The sequence below is a fragment of the Thunnus maccoyii genome, chromosome 1, assembly GCF_910596095.1.
Source record: "Thunnus maccoyii chromosome 1, fThuMac1.1, whole genome shotgun sequence".
NCBI classification, from domain to species: domain Eukaryota; kingdom Metazoa; phylum Chordata; class Actinopteri; order Scombriformes; family Scombridae; genus Thunnus; species Thunnus maccoyii.
In genome coordinates this window covers 21,714,492-21,733,536 of record NC_056533.1, presented here as the reverse complement: position 1 = coordinate 21,733,536, position 19,045 = coordinate 21,714,492, and the positions used below count along the sequence as shown (strand labels likewise).

General features: G+C 38.1%; 2 protein-coding genes across 10 annotated transcripts in view; both read left to right on the top strand.

Moving 5' to 3' along the window:
- Positions 1–5,110, top strand: part of nfat5b (nuclear factor of activated T cells 5b) — a 41,822-nt gene extending 36,712 nt beyond the window's left edge. For all 7 annotated transcript variants that reach the window (XM_042406567.1, XM_042406550.1, XM_042406530.1 and 4 more), the window contains one exon: positions 245–5,110. In XM_042406567.1, coding sequence (XP_042262501.1) covers positions 245–483 — 239 coding nt within the window. In that variant the 3' untranslated portion in view covers positions 484–5,110. The remainder of the gene's footprint in view (positions 1–244) is intronic.
- Positions 5,111–6,999: 1,889 nt separating this feature from the next.
- kars1 (lysyl-tRNA synthetase 1) lies at positions 7,000–17,859 on the top strand. 3 transcript variants are annotated; one of them, XM_042417634.1, is made up of 15 exons: positions 7,000–7,319; positions 7,776–7,943; positions 9,280–9,424; positions 9,524–9,689; positions 9,772–9,865; positions 10,336–10,522; positions 11,426–11,551; positions 11,754–11,873; positions 12,048–12,210; positions 15,439–15,612; positions 15,878–15,963; positions 16,052–16,137; positions 16,233–16,359; positions 16,729–16,872; positions 17,183–17,859. In XM_042417634.1, exons 2-15 carry the CDS (start codon positions 7,804–7,806, stop codon positions 17,255–17,257), a joined length of 1,833 nt encoding a protein of 610 aa, XP_042273568.1. In that variant the 5' UTR covers positions 7,000–7,319; positions 7,776–7,803; the 3' UTR covers positions 17,258–17,859. The 3 variants fall into 3 exon arrangements, with proteins under 3 accessions (XP_042273568.1, XP_042273577.1, XP_042273558.1); XM_042417643.1 differs by lacking the exon at positions 7,776–7,943 and having other exon boundaries at positions 7,002–7,319; XM_042417624.1 differs by lacking the exons at positions 7,000–7,319; positions 7,776–7,943 and adding an exon at positions 8,780–8,947.
- The last annotated feature ends 1,186 nt before the right edge of the window (positions 17,860–19,045 follow it).

Here is a 19,045-nt window from a genome sequence, read left to right as displayed (position 1 = left end):
CATAGGGAAATTGGGAAATGGGAAAGTAAAATGGGGAACCAACTGAGAAATCTAAAAGCAAAAAAAATGATGTGATCACATTGATTTAAAAATTCCACTCAATGCATTTATGAATCTATTTGTATTTTTTTTTAAACATTTGATACATTTCACAAAATAAAGCTATCACCTCTCTCATGGCACTGATAGTAATGTGTGTTAATGTGTGTAATTTTGACCGGCCTATTCTGTTCCCTCTCTGCAGAATGTGGCCAGCTGATGAACACTCCTGGAAACACGCTGTCGGATCAGATTATAGCCATCAGCCAGTCTGGTCAGAACCAAAGAGAGAGTGACGCACACATCCAGTCACTGCTCAGTCAGTCGCTGTCACAGTCTGCGACTGTGCAGAACAGCATAGCTGCCTCTCAGAACATGGAGAAGATTGATGACCTGCTGGTCAGCTTGCAAGAGACGGGCAGCAACTTAACTCGTTCATACTAACCTTCATACAGGTTCACGGATTTGTCTTTTATTTTTTACTGGTAATATCTGGAATCTTTGTAAAATTTTGACAAAAAAGCGTTGATAATTATACCGCACATTACGTGCTTATACCTGCTCACCAAATGTTTCTCTGCCCTACTAACACGTAATTTGGTCTCCTTCAGGACTGAGTATTTATTAGGAAAGAACATTGAAGGTGAGAAATGGCATTTGGCCCTTTTTCTTCAGCTTTTCCTCTGGAAAGACAGTAACTTAGTGGCCTTGTTATTCATGTAACTTGTGAAGTTTTGTTCATATCTATGTACATAGATGTCAGTGACGTTATCTACAACATCTTTCGGTTCCCGTGGTGTTTTCTTAAGTGTTCTCCAAAGTGTCTAGTGGTTTCCATGAATAGTGTTCCCTTTAATATGTCTGTTGTATTTTTTTATCATGTTTCCTGGTTGCACAGAGGGTGGAGTGTGTGTTATGGCAGAAAGGTTTGGACAGACTGCGGTATGTATAGTTGAAGGTAGCATTGGGTTGAATCTTTTTTCACAAGATTTAACAGCGCAGAAAGTATATTGAGATGAGAGAAGGTTAGAAGTAGAAAGTAGAAAGGGAGGTATGTGGGTATGTGGGTGCTTATTATTTCAATAGTGTAGCAACTAGCTTGCCTCTGATAATATAAATAAAATCACTCTAGCTGTCTCTTATGGCCCACAGTGACTTTAGTTTTCATTGATCAATACAATAATGTGATGCAAGAAGAAACTTGGCTCAGTGGGTGTTTAACCTCATATTATGGTTTTTGTTTGCCATCTACAGCCCAGTTAAATTAAGCTGGTCCCAGCTTGTTTGGTACAATAATACCTATAAAAGAAGATTTGTAGCTCAGCAGTGTCACCACCAGCTGTGCATGAAACATATCACTCAATATTAGATACTTTGCCATCTCCACCACAGTGTACAAAAAGCTTTTTGTAAGCGAACGTGTTCAGACTAACATTTAGTCTGTATTCATCCAAACCAAACTGTGTCAGTTTGCTACTTTTTATAGTAGATTCTCATGTTATACATTACAAAGAGTTGAATATTTAGGAAAGTGTGATGGTAGAAGTATAATATTTCTTTTTTTTACATGTATATTCAGCACTTTACAATGCTGTTCTTTGTGACCACTTTACTCAGCGAGGGTACAGTACAGTCCCACAAGAGGTGCTGTTGTTTTCAGCAGCCTCTTCCTCATTGTTTACAGTGAAGAAGATACATTTTTTTAAACACATCATGAAACACACCGAGCTGGGAGGAGCATAGCACACAGATCAGAAATCATTTTAGCTGTTTTTATCTACTTGCATGGCAACATTTGTGTAGCAAATTCACACAAAAGAAAATGTCCACTGGACTCCTGTGTGAAGTCAGTGTCATTAAATACACTCATTAAGTACACTATTTCCTGTTGGTTGAAAACGTAGTTTTATGGTCTGGATTTTGTAATATAATTACGCATCTCATTGCCAGCCATGTTACTACTATCATCATTAATTCCTAAAACCAAATAATCACATTATTTATTCCTGAAAAGCAGCTTAGAAATTTGGACAAATGAGAAAAAAATGTGGCTGAATACTTTTTTTTTTTTTTTTTTAAAGTCAGGCCTCAAATTTTGTAACTTCAGTTGACGTGAAACTCTTATTTAAGTACATGCACCTATAGTAGAAATTGTAGAATGTAATATAGTATATTATTATGTTTGTCATAAGATCATTTTGTGTGTAAGTGTCATTTTGATGGCACCATACTGCGTCAGGCACGCATGAACTGGAATAGTATTCTTAGACCAGCTAGAAAGAGCCTTGTCACCAGTTTTATTAATGTGATGGATTTAGTGAATGTTAAGGAGGAGCAATAGCTTGTTGGCTATAACTCTACTTCGTGCATCTCATCCAGGTCGGTATTAACATGCAGGAATAGAGCCCATTTTACATGCTTTCTTGTACATGCAAATATCTTTGTCTGCAGTTGGCCAGTGGCGGTCACCTCAGGACCAAAGTCTGACTCGGTTCTTGCTTTGCATGCATCCTGATGACAGGCCAGTTTTATGGCTCGTTAGCTTTTATTGTCTTTTTTTCTGTCTTGCCATTTTACATTAAAGAAAACATAGCTCACAGTAAATAGCAAGACTATTTTTTTTCCCTCTCTTATTGTTGGCATGACACCCTGCTGCCATGTTTTTTTTTTTTTCCTTTCTGTAATTTGTTGTATTGTTTTGGTCATGTTTAGTTTCACTGTAAATGTATGCGTGAACAAGGGGCTGGTCTCTGACAAAAGTGCTCAGTTTAATGCCTCCATTGTTGTCTTGTTTTATCTGTACAGTTTATTTGAAATACATAATTCTTGATACCTTTACATTTTATACACTTAAAAGAAAAAACAGGAACAGCTATTGTGTTGTGATGGAGATTATGTAAACTTGACTAATGTGATTTGTGGAGCTACGGTGTGTCAGTGTGAGCAGAGTGGTTTTTAAAGGGACCCTACTCCTGAAGGAAACCTGACTATGGAGAAAAGAGCTATCTGTGATTGGCTTTCTTCAACTTGTGAAACAGAAGAACTAAGATTTCCAGTGTTGAGTATTTATGAGTTTATTTGTTTGTTTGTTTGTTTTAGAAAGACTTTATCTTTTTTTTTTTTTTTTTATCGGTGTAGTACCTGTGCTTCTTTTCGAAAAAGCATGTCTAATTTATTTGTGTGTCGTTGGTTATTATCTAAACTGTATCACGTGATCATAGTTGTGTTCAGATCTTTCTACCTGTATTTGATGACGGCAGCGTGGTTTGGCGCCCACACCTGCTGATACTGTATCTGGCACCTTGTGATGATGGTGATGATGCCTTTTAAATGAGATAGTAAAGTGCTATGTACACTATGAATGACATGTACATTCCTGTGCACAGTTACTCCTTTGTGATTTTGGAAGGTGAATGAATATACACTTTAATGTACATATCATGTTTTTGTTCAAGGCTTATAATTGGACTGCTGGCCCTGTAAGTCCTTTTTTTGACCAAACCGTTAACACCAGGGCAAAATGGCACCAAATTTCAACTACAAAAACAAAAAATCCTTTCAAATAGGACCAACAACTTTCAGTATTTTAACTATGAATATAGTACTGAATGTGATTGTACAGCATGGCTGCAAACGTCTTGCTTATATTCAGAATGTTTTAATACACTCTGGGGAGGTAATTACTTTTTAAAATTACAGTTTCCTCATTTGTGTATTTACAATGTAACTGGAGATCATAGACGTATAAACGTGCGACTCATACAGTTATGGGAAAGAGGTAGATTGTTGATAAAAGTTCTCATATTTTTCTCAAGATTCTAAACTTCTCTGTTTTCTCTGTTTCTACAATAGAACAATATGGTTTTTTTTTGCCATTATCAGTTAATTTAATATCAACAAACTGAGTCGATCACAGTTAATTTTTTTTCCCTAAAATGTCACTTTAGACACTAGTAGATATTGTACATGTGCCTGGAGAAAATGTTGTAGTAGAGGCCAGATTTATGTTTTACGTTTTGATGTTAGTCCTCGATAACTAGAATGTTGCAAGCCATAAGACTTCACGTGTGCTTCTGATGTTCTACAACAATGACCAGATAAACGTGGTTGTGGTTGATAAATGTGTTGTGCAATTTCTGTCATCTAACTTTGTTTGTACTGAAGTATCCATTGCATTTATGTTATACAACGTAGATGCAGACAAATTTTCTCTGAAACTGCTATGCAGCTAATATACTGTAAATGTAGATCTGTTAGTTTTTGAATATATATTTTTCTATATAGCCTCTCCCGTTTTCAACATAAAGGAGAAACCAAAATAGATTTTCTTTCTATTATTTATGTTGCTTGTTGAAATATTTTCTGATGCTTTGAGTGCTGCCTACACTGATTTTAAATCTGTCTTTTAATGCAAATTTCCCTTTTCAGTAATCATCTCAGACATGGATTTTTTTTTTCTTTTGGGAGACAAGGGTCAATAACATCAGTCTTCTTTATTCCCTTCTTGCTTGTATGGTTTTTGTGGAAGTTTGCGTTACATCCAGACTCACTGTTTACTGGATCAGTGGTTCTTGATCTTTCAGATTTCTCTCAGGGCCTCTTAGTTACCAGGATGCCACTTGGTTCTTTCATGTGTTGTTTGTCAGACCAGTAAAAGTCAATACACACCAGATTCATGTTTTTTCCCCTCTAATTTAAGAACGATAGAATCCCATATTTTGCAACAACAACAACAACAACAAAAAAATCAATATTCATTGTAATTTGTTCTGCGTCTGATATTATTTCATACCAAACTAATTTGTTCACTCCACACTTCTGTGATGTCTTCAAAGTGTCTTCACTCCCAACACAAGTGAACCACTCCTCTAGTAAACAGTGTTTCTGGTGCTGGAAATAGGAAGGGGAAATTTGCCTTTATGTTTCTAACCATGTGAACAACTGTCAAATAATCACCCTTTGGAAGAAAAAAACCCTCTATGTATTTGGCTTTTGTCGGGACATTTTTATTCTCTTGCAATCTAATTTCTGTAAACTTGCTGCTATCTATATTAAACATATATACTTTTAATGTCAAGTTTTTGAGCTTTCATTTAATCATTTTTGGTGTAAGATACTGAAGAACCACAAAACCACAGACTCAAAAATGTATGTTCTTAGCCTCAGTTGGTAAAGTAACCTGTCTGACACAGTTGAAGTTGATAGTGTTTAACTGACAGCTGATGGTAGTTTTCTGCACTGATTTAGATTTAACTGCAGTGCACACATTTGAAGAATTCATATGTTGTGTCTGCTACCAGTAAGACAAGTGATGCCACTTTATCATAGTTTGTCCACTGCTCTAAATTACTGGTGTCTGTTAAGTAATGGGATTTTTGGGTGTGTTCCATAAATGTATGAGAAAAAAAAAGATTTCACTTTTACCAACACAGGATATGATGTAACTTTGCATTGTGTAACACTGGAAAAACACTCGATATCCAGCTTTATCTGTTTTATTGGTTGTTAACGTCGTCTGGAGGAACAGAAACCTTAAAAACACACACTACTGAGTAATCTAAGAGTAGCAAGGATGAAGGATAGTGTTTATGAATTTCTTCCAGTTAGATGAGAACATGAAGTGCTTCTATAAAGATGCACAAAGGTCCCCTAACTACAGCACATTTTAATTAGTGACACTTTGTAGCTAAAAAAAATCTTTTTAACAATGTAAACACTGCTTCTGCCTACAGATGAGTAACACAGACTTACACGGATTTACTATAACGAAAGCAATGGCAAGAGCCTCCCTAACTAGACAGATATTAATTTTATTTCTTGTATTAAACTAAATGAGTAACATTTGTGATTTTATCCATAATCAGGGAAAACCCATTTAAGATTTTATTCAGATTTCAGGTCTTATACATTAGATAAACTGCAAACAAAATTACATATTAAAGATATTATTAAATAAATTATAATTGGGGTTGGGGTTTATGTTGGTTTTACGGTGTATCTTCAAGAAATATAGAGAACTTATATTTTTATTTAAATATTCTACTTTCACTTTCAAGTGCTGAAGGTCACATCATGGTACAGTTCAGACACCTTTCTGTTTGTGTTGGATTTGAAGTTTGCTAAAAGAAACTGAAACTGATTGAAACTATTATGAAACTCTGCTCACCTGATAAATTACAGACCAAAAGAGTGTCATTAAGTAAAGATGAAGATCAAAGAAACAATGCACGCTCAGTCTAAAATCAAGCTGTACTTCAGAAATGTGGTGGTATGTAGGAATTAGAGCTGCAACAATTAGTCGATTAATTGATTAGTTGACAACTATTGAATTAATTGATTATTTTGATAACCAATTAATTGTTTTGAGTCTTTTTTTCATGTAAAAATTCTCTGATTTCAGCTGCTCAAATGTGAATATTTTCTGGTTTCTTTTGTCTTTTATGACAGTAATCTGAATATCTTTGGGTTGTGGACTGTTGGTCGGACAAAACAACATTTGAGAACTTTGTCTTTGTGTTTGGCTCTGGGAGACAGTGACCAACATTTTTCACCATTTTCGTACATTTTATGGAAGAAACAACTAATCAATAAATCGAGAAAATAACATACAACAAATAACGACAGATTAATTGATCATAAAAATAATCGTTGCAGCTCTAGTAGGAAGGGTAAGTATTTATTGGTTTAAATTGATTTCTGCTTTGTGTAAAAATGTGATGGATCTCTTGGGCAAAAGTGAAAGGTTCTTAAATGTCCGCTGTGACACTTCGACCTTCCTTTGGTGCCACCATCAGGAGGAAGGAATAACACACGGTTAGTGCTGCCACTACTGTTTGAAAAGTGTAATAATGAGCATGCTGTTGCAGGTTGCAATGGCTGTAATAAATACTGCAGCCTCTGGGGTCCGCCCATGGATATATAAATGAGCGGACATCCATGGGCGGATGAGTCCGCCCGTGAAGGTGACAACCTAAACCTGTTAGGCTGTTCTGAGCTGACAATTGCGGTGTTGCAAATTGGGTGCTGGATCCTCCCGTCGGGCAGTTTATTTATTTTTAATTTGTTATTCTTATTTTGTTTTAAAACTATAGTAGGCTTTTTATTATTATAGCAATTGGTCAGCGGATAAACTATTCGGTGTGCTGATTTCCGACAGTTACTCAAACGCACCGTCAAGTTCTTGCGATTTGCGGCGCGTGCGCTTCAGTTGATCTTTCTGAGCGCAGCATCAAGAACATGGCCGACGTGACAGAGGTGGACGGAGAGAAACTCAGCAAAAAGTAAGCTTTTTCACTCCTTTTGTTGCATTTGAACATTTCTTTACCTCTCACGCGGTGATCTTTTCCACAAAATCTTATTCTTTCAGCAGTTAGGACCATTTAATCTGGCTATGCAATATCGCTAAATGTTACATCAGGTCAGAGGATGATACCGAAGCAAGGGTTCCATATGGGGGTACGAGACAAGACTACATATCCCACAAATCAGTTCGGATGTGTCGGTGGTAGTTGTAGTTTTTAAAAGGATCCGGCGCTAGTGTCAGTGGTTTGTATTGGAAATTCGTAAAACTACAAGCTCCAAAATGCACTCGAAGAAAATGTCCTCCACACGCTGGTCGTGTTATCTTTTGGTTTCTGTTTCTTATCTTAGAGTATTGTTACCCCAAACAGTGTGAACTAAAGACAGCCTTTGCTGTATGTGCTGTACACTGTCTTTGTATATGTCTATTTTCTCAGGTCGGTCTGCTGACTGTGGTAGCTCAGCATGCTGTGTCTGGTCAGGGCAGCCAGGCAGCAGCTGTGCCAAGCCTTTGGGGTCAGGGGACAGTGGTTAAAATATGCACCCCCATGTACAGCTGCAGCCCCAGCTCAAATTTACGGGAACCGATGGAGAGGTGACAAAAGGTTGGTGGCTTTTCCATTCCAATGAGAAAAACAACCAACCTTTTGTCATCAGAGCGAATGTGGTTCCCTTCCCCTGCATGATTGTTTGTTGTCCTCCTCTGTTATTAATAGATTGTGCTGTGGCCTTTTTTTTTTTTTTTTTCCATTGTTTAACTGAACATGTCCCTGTTCCTGACATTCCAGCCATTGTTTATGACACACCCTTAATCGCTTCCTCCTCTCTTATCAGTAAGCTGAAAAAAAGGCTGCTGAAAAAGAAACCAAAATCCAAGAGCAGTTAGCACAAAAGAAGGAAACAAATGATGAAGTTTTTAAAAGGATCCAGCGCTAATGTCAGTGGTTTGTGTTGGAAATTCGTAAAACTACAAGCTCCAAAATGCACTCGAAGAAAATGTCCTCCACACACTGGTCGTGTTATCTTTTGGTTTCTGTTTCTTAGCTTGGCTTACCTTATATTTATGAGTGTTATTTTACTTCAACAGAGTCATTTGGTGTTATATCTAAGTGTGAAAAAAAGTTTAAATTATCTTCTCTCCGTTTTCCTCTCGTTCGTCCTGACTTTCTTTACTTGCTAGCAGCATTAACGCCGACACACCCGGCAGCCTAGTTCACTAAAAGAAATATAAACCTTTGTCTAATGTTAACGTCTAATTCTTTACGACTATACCTGTGTTTTCAGAGCTATTTATTTTTGTTTTTACCTCATTGACTGAATTTGTAGTCTGAGTGCGGAGTGTTTTGGTACTAGTGGAGTATTGTTACCCCAACAGTGTGAACTAAAGACAGCCTTTGCTGTATGTGCTGTACACTGTCTTTGTATATGTCTATTTTCTCAGGTCGGTCTGCTGACTGTGGTAGCTCAGCATGCTGTGTCTGGTCAGGGCAGCCAGGCAGCAGCTTTGCCAAGCCTTTGGGGTCAGGGGACAGTGGTTAAAATATGCACCCCCATGTACAGCTGCAGCCCCAGCTCAAATTTACGGGATTCGATGGAGAGGTGACAAAAGGTTGGTGGCTTTTCCATTCCAATGAGAAAAACAACCAACCTTTTGTCATCAGAGCGAATGTGGTTCCCTTCCCCTTTCTGCATGATTGTTTGTTGTCCTCCTCTGTTATTAATAGATTGTGCTGTGGCCTTGTTTTTGTTTTTTTATTGTTGTTGTTTTTTAAGTTTAGACACCAGAATAGAATAAAATTTACAGTGTGGTTATGTGGAAAACATATAATTGTGTACAGCATATGTTTTTTTTTTTTTTTTAACTGAACATATCACTTCCTGAAATTCCAGCCATTGTTTATGACACACCCTTAATCGCTTCCTCCTCTCTTATCTTATCAGTGAGCTGAAGAGGCGAATGAAAGCTGAAAAAAAGGCTGCTGAAAAAGAAACCAAAATCCAAGAGCAGTTGGCACAAAAGAAGGAAACCAATGATGAAGCAGCGCAAAGTATCTCTCTGCTGGATGAGGAGACGCTTGACCCAAATGTGAGCTTCTTGTATGGTCATACCTTACACTTCACTGATTAAACCCATAACCCTTTTTAGAAAAAAAAAAATGCAATCATCTGTTTCCCTCAAATGTAGCAATACTTCAAGATCCGCACCCAGGCCATCCAGGAGCTGAAGGGTACAGCCGAAGACCCGTACCCGCACAAGTTTAAAGTAGACTTGTCACTCACAGAGTTCATTGAGAAATACAACAATCTACAGCCAGGAGACCAGCTAACAGATGTTGTTGTCAATGTCTCAGGTACCAAGATTATTTTATCACTTAAAATTTATTAGCTTCTGTGTATGAACAGTATAATCTGACATTGGTTTATGATTGGCAGGCCGTGTCCATGCCAAGAGGGCCTCTGGTGCCAAGCTGCTGTTCTATGACATGCGAGGCGAAGGCGTCAAGTTGCAAGTTATGGCAAACTCAAGGTACAGAATGATTGTGAGGAAAAAACACAATTTGTGTATCCTTGCTTTACTCTATAAATTAATTAAAGTGGATGCTGTCATTTATGTGCATTATATACCATCAAGTGATATTTAGAAGCAACATGACTGCAAAGAAAATCTATGAAAAAAGGCAAACAAATGCAGATTCGTACATCGGGGCACAAGTTGAGGTGAAGGGCTTCCCACTAAAGTCAAATGTTTTGCCTGGGGAAAAAAAAAAATCATGTTTCCAAGTTACAATATGATAGTTGGCGCTGAAAGAAAAGTGAAACTAGAATTCTTTGGAAGTTTTATAATCATATCACAATGTTATATGTTCAGCAGTACAGTATTTATTATTACACCTCCAACAATTTGTTTTTTTTTCCATGTAGATGTTTTGGAGCCCATTGAGTTGATTTCTGTATTTTTTTTTTTTTCTGTTTTTTTTTTTTTTTTTTTTCCGTCAGGAACTACAAGTCTGAGGAAGCCTTTGTGGCCATCAACAACAAGCTGCGGCGCGGTGACATTATCGGTGTCCGTGGTAACCCAGGGAAGACCAAAAAAGGGGAGTTGAGCATCATCCCCATGGAGATGACCCTACTGTCACCTTGTTTGCACATGTTGCCCCACCTCCATTTTGGCCTCAAAGACAAGGTAATGACCAGACTATGAGTTAGTGAGACACATTCAGCTCTTTGTCCCATGTTTTTAAAAGACATTAATCTATGTTTATGTACAGAAATACCAAATATGTTTTGAAACAGTTTATTTTTCAACTGTAAAATATCCTGCCCAGTACATTTCTCGGTCGCAGTTGTTAAAAAAGAAAAAAGAAAATTTGAGAGATTTTTATCAGAAATGTTTATTTATGTTTTGGGTGATCTTTAAAGTACATTAATATTGGCCGATACATCATTATTAGATTTTATTAACTATTAAATATTGGTATCAGCCTCAAAAATCCTGCATTGGTAAGGCTTGAATTATTTTTGAATCTGTTTGTGCAGTCAGTTGCACAACAACTCTTCACCATTTTTGCAGTGTATTTGATGTATTTTTCTCTATTAGCGCATGATGGCAGATGCCGACTGTTGTTGCTTCTGAATGGTTGTTTCTGTGTCAGTATGCTTGTACTTCTACTGTGCATTATTGGCTCACTACCATACCTGGCACGCCTGAATGAAATGGAGCCGTCATTAATGTAATTAGATATCCCTTCATTTTTTCTACCAAGTCAAAATTTCACTGTGAGAACGGTCACATAAAGTATCCACCTGAAGGGAAGATTCCAGGTTATTTGGTATCATGTCCCCTCAATGATTTGTGGTCTGTCTCCAGAAACTCTCTCACAGAAGAAAACAAGGTTCTTTTTTCTGTCCTTTTCTGATCTCTTCTTATTTTAGAAATATCCCACAACATTGCTGCATCTTTGATTTTGACTGTGAATGTTGTGTCTTTAGCCTGTGATGATGGGAAGGAGACACAAGCATTTGTCCTCATACCAGTAATAAATGTTAAAGCTGTTTTTCTTAACACTGTGTCATCTTTCTGTCAAAGGAAACACGATTCCGTCAGCGCTACCTGGATCTGATCATCAATGATTATGTGAGGCAGAAGTTTATAACGCGCGCCAAAATCATCACATACCTGCGCCGCTTCCTGGACGAGATGGGCTTCTTGGAGGTAAGAAATGTGTCTGATTGACACAAATTGACCAGATCGTACAACTTGTGACCAATGTTAAGTCTTAAGCTATAATGGTAAAATGTTTGTTTACACAAATTTATATAAAATAGTTTGTTCATTTGTTGCACACTTCAGGCAGGTGACAGTATTGTATGTCAGTGCACATAAGCTTGCATCATGTTGAGTCATGTTTCTTTAGATTGAGACACCAATGATGAACATTATTCCTGGTGGAGCAGTGGCCCGTCCATTTGTTACTTACCACAATGAGCTGGATATGAACCTGTACATGAGGATTGCTCCTGAGTTGTACCACAAGGTAAGTTGTTTTCAAGAGTCATTCCTCTCAGTAATAAGTAATGGCCGGAAAGGAATATTTAACAGAATTTTTTGCATCAATTTGCAGTCAACACATTGATGTTGTAGCTCTGCTCTTAGATCTGCCTGCATAGTTTAAATCTAAGGGGTTTTGGACATCATATTTTTTCCACAGATGCTTGTGGTTGGTGGCATGGATAGAGTGTATGAGATCGGGCGTCAGTTCAGGAATGAAGGCATCGATCTTACTCATAATCCAGAGTTCACCACCTGTGAATTCTACATGGCATATGCAGATTACCATGACTTGATGGATATCACAGAGAAACTACTCTCAGGTATGTGAAAAATGCAACGTGACATGTTTCTGATTCTGAAGGGCTGATCTTAACAAATATCCCGGATGTGATACCTCATTAAAATACCTTTTTAAATGTTGAGGGATGCATTTTTGCTTTCTGGTATTTTTAGGAAGACACTGATTGGCCAGGTGAGGGTAAAATTAAAAACATTGAAAGAAACCTTTGAAATATTAAAATATGTAAGAGTATTGGTTCCAATATATCATGAGATTTCCTTAGAATACAGAACATTACCTGCAGTTTAGTTGTACAGTTAAAGGTGATTAAACTAAACTGATTACATATCATTAAGAGTTGTGCCCTGTGAACTCTGTGCATCGTAACAATAAATGAAGTAGGTGGTGACAGGTGACAAATTCATTGTACAAGAGTGGCGTGGTTACAGAAGTGATAAGTTATTCAAATGACAAACACGGGATTGCCACCTTGTGTTCATAAATCAAAGTGCCAGCTAAAAGCGAAAGTAAGTAAGTAAATATGATATGGTCTTTATGATATATTAAACTAACAGCCCCACCTTGTGTACTGCCACACCTAATAACCCAGATTGCATTAAAAGGTTAATTTAAAAGAAACTAAAAAACTTGTGCTGCACCTTTTTATAACCACATCCAGTCAGAGTGGAGCATGCCATGGGTTGAGCCTCCCTCTCTGGTAGCCTTCCACTCAGCTTTGTCCTCAGAGTGCAAAAAACTTTCAGCTTAGTCAAGAGGATTGGCATCCTGACCTGAACCACATACCGAAGATCTTCTGTCACGGGCATGTAGATGTCTTCAGACCTGGGCTGTTTTCAGACAATGCAAGAAGGAGATAAACATCACTTCCTTTGTCCACTGTTTTGTCTGCTGCTGGGGCTACTTCACTGAAATTTCATGGGGGGCGCTATTCAGCCAGTTTGCATCACTGATGGAATATTGTCATGTAGACATGTTCGGGCTGGGACTCAAACATCAGACATGTAAAGTTTGGTGCAGACTGGAGCATGTACAATAAAGTTATAGCAACGTCCTCTGTCATGGCAAAACATCAAATCTCAACGGTGTGAGGATGAGAATTTTCTGCAGGATGAGACATGGCTGCCTTGCTCACACCTGTGGCATCAAAATTATGCAAGTTTTGGGCCCTTTCACTTGAATTTCAATTAGTAAACAAAACTCTTGATGAGTTTGTGTGTAAAACAAATTAATTTCCTAATTTTCATCAAGTTTATTTTTAGAAAAGTAAAGACTTTTAACCCACATGACCTGGTCAAAGTTTGATTGAAATGTGTAATGTCAGGTGTGTAGAGACAATAAGTAACTGCAGCTTGACACAGAAAAATACTCAGGCTTGGGCCCTAATAAAGGAAAAACTGCAGTACAGAGCTACATATTTTAGTTTTGACTTTATTTTTCTGCAGCACTTTATCACTAAACTGTCACTCTCACTCAATGAGCTCCATTCACCACCCCCCCCCCCCCCCCCTCCTTTTGTAGGAAATTTAGTTGTACAGTTAAAGGTGATTAAACTAAACTGATTACATATCATTAAGAGTTGTGCCCTGTGAACTCTGTGCATCATAACAATAAATGAAGTAGGTGGTGACAGGTGACAAATTCATTGTACAAGAGTGGCGTGGTTACAGAAGTGATAAGTTATTCAAATGACAAACACGGGATTGCCACCTTGTGTTCATAAATCAAAGTGCCAGCTAAAAGCGAAAGTAAGTAAGTAAATATGATATGGTCTTTATAATATATTAAACTAACAGCCCCACCTTGTGTACTGCCACACCTAATAACCCAGATTGCATTAAAAGGTTAATTTAAAAGAAACTAAAAAACTTGTGCTGCACCTTTTTATAACCACATCCAGTCAGAGTGGAGCATGCCATGGGTTGAGCCTCCCTCTCTGGTAGCCTTCCACTCAGCTTTGTCCTCAGAGTGCAAAAAACTTTCAGCTTAGTCAAGAGGATTGGCATCCTGACCTGAACCACATATCGAAGATCTTCTGTCACGGGCATGTAGATGTCTTCAGACCTGTGCTGTTTTCAGACAATGCAAGAAGGAGATAAACATCACTTCCTTTGTCCACTGTTTTGTCTGCTGCTGGGGCTACTTCACTGAAATTTCACCCCCCCTCCTTTTGTAGGAAATTTCATCATGAATCCATTGATACAGGTTTGAAAGTGGTCAGACTTATAGTTTAGACATCAGAACCATTAGTTTCACACAAAGTCCATGCCTAGAGATTGCCTCCCCATTGGTTTACATTGTAAGGTGTGATGTGGCACTCTAACTTTCAGGACTTACAATATCTAAACCGTTCGAGTAATTACAAAGTTTTTAACATTTTTTGTTCAGCACAGTGTCATAAGTCATGTATTCAAGTTTGAAGCCGATACCATTAACGCCCTCGGAGGAGATAGCGTTTGATCGGGGTCAAAAATTGGTACAAAGTCATACTTTCATGGGTGTATTGTGGATTTCCTGTTAGATTTAGGTCAGGGGTGTCAGTGTATGATTTGTAGGTCTTGTTGAGACGAATAATTGAGTTTTGGTTCGATCTCTCTACGACATTCCTATGGGCCGTGGCCGCCATTTTAGATACATAGGTGGTGCTATAGAGCACATTTTGGCACTTTGGGGGATAATTTTTACATTTTATCAAATTTTTCGCCAGACCTGATGTGCGTGCCAAATTTAGTGAGTTTTTGAACATGTTTAGGGGGTCAAATTTAGGTCTGAAGTGGCGAGATAAGAAAGAAAGAAAGAAACAGAACAGATACAAGAGGGTCTTCGCCCCTTTGGGGCTCAGGCCCTAATAAATGTTTTGACTGGAAAGCATGTTTAGGCAGTGGACAGTCTGAGAGGCTGTGTTGGCTCCCTGGGAGGCTCAGTCAACATAAAAAAAAGAGTCTCTGTGGAGCCTGATGTGGAGTTTCACATTAGTTTTCACAGCATGCAACAAGATTAAAACTGTTCAATCTGTGTAAGATGCAACAGCAGACCTAACAATAATGTGTCAAGTGGAGTCAGGAGAATACATAGAATAGAGAATATAGCACTCTATAGAATAGAGTACTGTTGCAACAGGATTTCATTGCATACCCATCACATCAGTTTTGTCATTTCTCAGACACTTGGGATGTACAGAAAAAGTATACAATAGTAAACGAATAAGAAAACTGCTTTTCTTAACTCAGTGGTTTCCTCTCTGCTTCAGGAATGGTGAAGAACATCACCGGGGGATACAAGGTGACTTATCACCCTGATGGTCCAGAGGGACAGGCCTATGAGATTGACTTCACTCCACCATTTAGAAGAGTGAGCATGACACATGACCTGGAGAAGATTATGGGAGTCAAATTCCCTCCCACTGACAGCTACGACAGTGATGGTAAGAATCTGTACAACTGAAGAGATAGACACACCATGAGAAGAGTTTGTCTTTTTCTCTCTTTTTTGCTTTGAGGTAATTAACTGAATAACCCCTTTCTCTTTCACAAAATTAGGATAAAATTTCATGCGTATGTTTTTACCTTTTTTTAATATCTTCTAAAGTTAAGCACCAGACATTTCAGTGTTCATGAGGTAATGTGCATGCAGATATTTAGCTCCTGCAATCAACTGGATTGTTCTGTCTTTCACAATTTTGTCCACAGAGACTCGTAAATTCTTCGATGACCTGTGTGCCCAGAAAGGAGTTGAATGTCCTCCACCCAGAACCACTGCCCGCCTCCTTGACAAGGTGCTCCATTGACAAATATTTTGCACTGTGTGTTGCTGTTCCTCCACTTTCACACTTTGAGGTCTTCATTAATGATGTTTTCCCGTAGTTGGTCGGAGATTTCCTTGAGGTCACCTGTATCAACCCCACATTCATCTGTGATCACCCTCAAATCATGAGCCCCTTAGCTAAATGGTGAGAAACTCTTTGTCTCTGTTTGTCTGTTCATTAACCATTGGAAATGTGATGCTCAGGTCCAAACTGACACATTTTAATTCCTCTGTTTATAGGCACAGATCACAGAAAGGCCTAACGGAGCGTTTTGAGCTCTTTGTGATGAAGAAGGAGGTCTGCAATGCGTACACTGAGTTGAATGATCCGATTAGACAGAGGGAGCTTTTCGAGCAGCAAGCCCAGGTGTGTGCAAAAGCTTAAACTATCTTTTTTTCCCCTTCTACCCTGGTACATGCTCTCATTATCTGTGTTCAGACAGAACGCAAAGCACATTTTTCGTGTGGTGCAATTATAATCAAAGTCAGTGCAAAGATGCGAGTAGGCTAATGTACAGTAATATATTTTGGCTGTTTGACACAAATGATCCGGCAGTCAAACTCTGTGGAGTAACACAAGGTGAAAATTTGCCTCGCACTCAGTCTGAACACACCATAAGGGTTCAGGCTTCTTACTACTGCATTGTGGACATGGGTATAAGCTTCCTTCGTTATCTAGAATTCGTCATCAGTGCCTGACAGTGCATGTTAATAATTTGAGTCGGATCTTTTTCAGGCCAAAGCTGAGGGTGATGACGAGGCCATGTTCATCGATGAGACCTTCTGCACAGCTCTGGAATATGGACTGCCACCAACTGCCGGCTGGGGAATGGGCATTGATCGTCTCACCATGTTCCTCACCGACTCCAATAACATCAAGGTAAAGCAGTCATACCAATCATGATGCAGGCAGGTGCATTTTATCAATTAGTCTTTACACTTGCATGACAGAAAAGGTTGTCACTATCTTCCAGAAAGACCAATCTGAGCATTTTCTGATCTGATTTGTTTGAGGTTTTGCAGCTAAAACACTTAAAGGTGCTTTATGTAAGAATTGGCCACCTGTCAAATTCATACTTCACACTCCAAACCAGTTGGGGGCAGCATATCACCACAAAGTCGTGGTCTCCATGTTCATGTTGTAGGTGAAAACCCTCAACCCACAGTTTCTGTATTTCTTTCTTCCACAGGAGGTGTTGCTCTTCCCAGCCATGAAGCCTGATGACAATAAGACACCAGTGCCAGCAGAGGGCACCTCTGTGTAACACCATGACCTCTGACCTCCCCTGCTAGCAGATCTGTGCAGGAGTCTGTATGGGGAAGGAGCCTTTACCTCACTGTGGTCATCAATGGAGTCGGGTTTTCTGTTTTATTGGTGTCGGTCTGTCAAAGGTTTGATTCTTGCAGTCATGAAGGGAAATCATTATTCTCTGTCACATGGGTGAATGGTAAACAATGATAAAAGCTTTTTTTTTTTCATCTGTATTTCTTATACTTTTGCAGTCATATTTGCTGCATCCTCCTTATTTGGTTGTAACTGTTTTATAACTGTTTTAATCCTCATTGTCATCCAGACAGTGAATGGATGGTATTAGATCATGGGGTCATATGTGATCTGTTGTTGTCTGCAGATGTTTTTGAATATGCTTTGAGATGCTTAAATCGGTGAAGGGCTGCTTGATTCAGATACATAGTAGAAACAACAAATTAACAACATTTTAAATCCTCTCAATATATTCATCTATTTTTACCAGGTCTGCTTGTATTCCTTGTATGACATTTTTCATGATAGACTCCACAATTTAAATTTTCCTCTGCCAAGAAGTATAAAACATGGGTATGTCTAAATAAAGTGCACATGAATCTACATCGTTTGATCTTTTGTCCGTGCGTTTTGTCCAAGAGTTTCATGAAAATTTTTTACACAATTAAAAAAACAAACAAAAAAAACATCTTTTGAGACTTCAAACACTCTTTTTTTTAACTTAAATTTTGAGTTTTCACTATAGCCATATTAGATATATCTAAGAGGCATGCAGTGCAGGTGGTAGGTTTTGGTATTTTAGAGGAATTTCAAAAGGTGAATGGATCCTCTTGTCCAGCACATATTGTGCGCGTCGAGCCATCACTGTGTTTCTTTCACATGCTATTTGAATGGTTGGTTAAAGCTAAAAATGTAATAGAAATTGATTCTATTATGAAGATGTCACCTGTTAAGAGTTTGAAGTCAACCACAACTGAGAGAAATGTTAACATTCAGCATTTTGTCACTACAGGAAAAGATTTTGGTTGTTTTGAGGGTCACTGACTTAAATAATGCTTATGGTAACAATAATAACAATCCCCTTTTCACATAAAGGAGACAAAATATTTGAATAATTGTTCACATAATTTCAAGTCGATATGATAATCTTTTGCTGGCTGATGAAAAGGCTTTTTTGGACATTTTGACTGGGAGGTCAGAGTAGTAGATATAGTTACTCTGGCCGTACAGCTAAGAATGTTTTAGCTGCAAGGTCTCAATTAGCAACTTAAATAAATAAATGATTATTATGTTTGCCAACTAATTCACTGTAATTGTTTTGTCTTTTCAAGTTTTTACTTAAACTACTAAGAAGGGTTTTAAAAAGCTTTTACCATGATGATTTTTTCTGAGTAACTAAATGTCCCTTTTTTTCAAACTTGAAAGCACCATTATATCTAGAAATTTGTGTCACAACTCCCACATGATCTGTTTAGCTGTGTGCCACTAAAAGTTAAATAAGGGCTCAGAGGAGTAAATATAATTGACTGCGCTGACATTGACATTTTATTGCATTGCTTCAGTTTGGTTTTATTCTTTCATACAGCAACCTACACATGAAAAACCAACAAACAAAAGCACACAGATTCAATTACAAAACATGGACATGCAGAAACAAAATAACACAAACAAAATGAACACCACAACGTTATACATACAATTGAAGAAGGATCCAAACAAAAGTGAAAGTCTCCCTCCACTCAAAAATGTGTTTTTCTTATTGTCACCTGACTGTAATGTTTGACCTTCA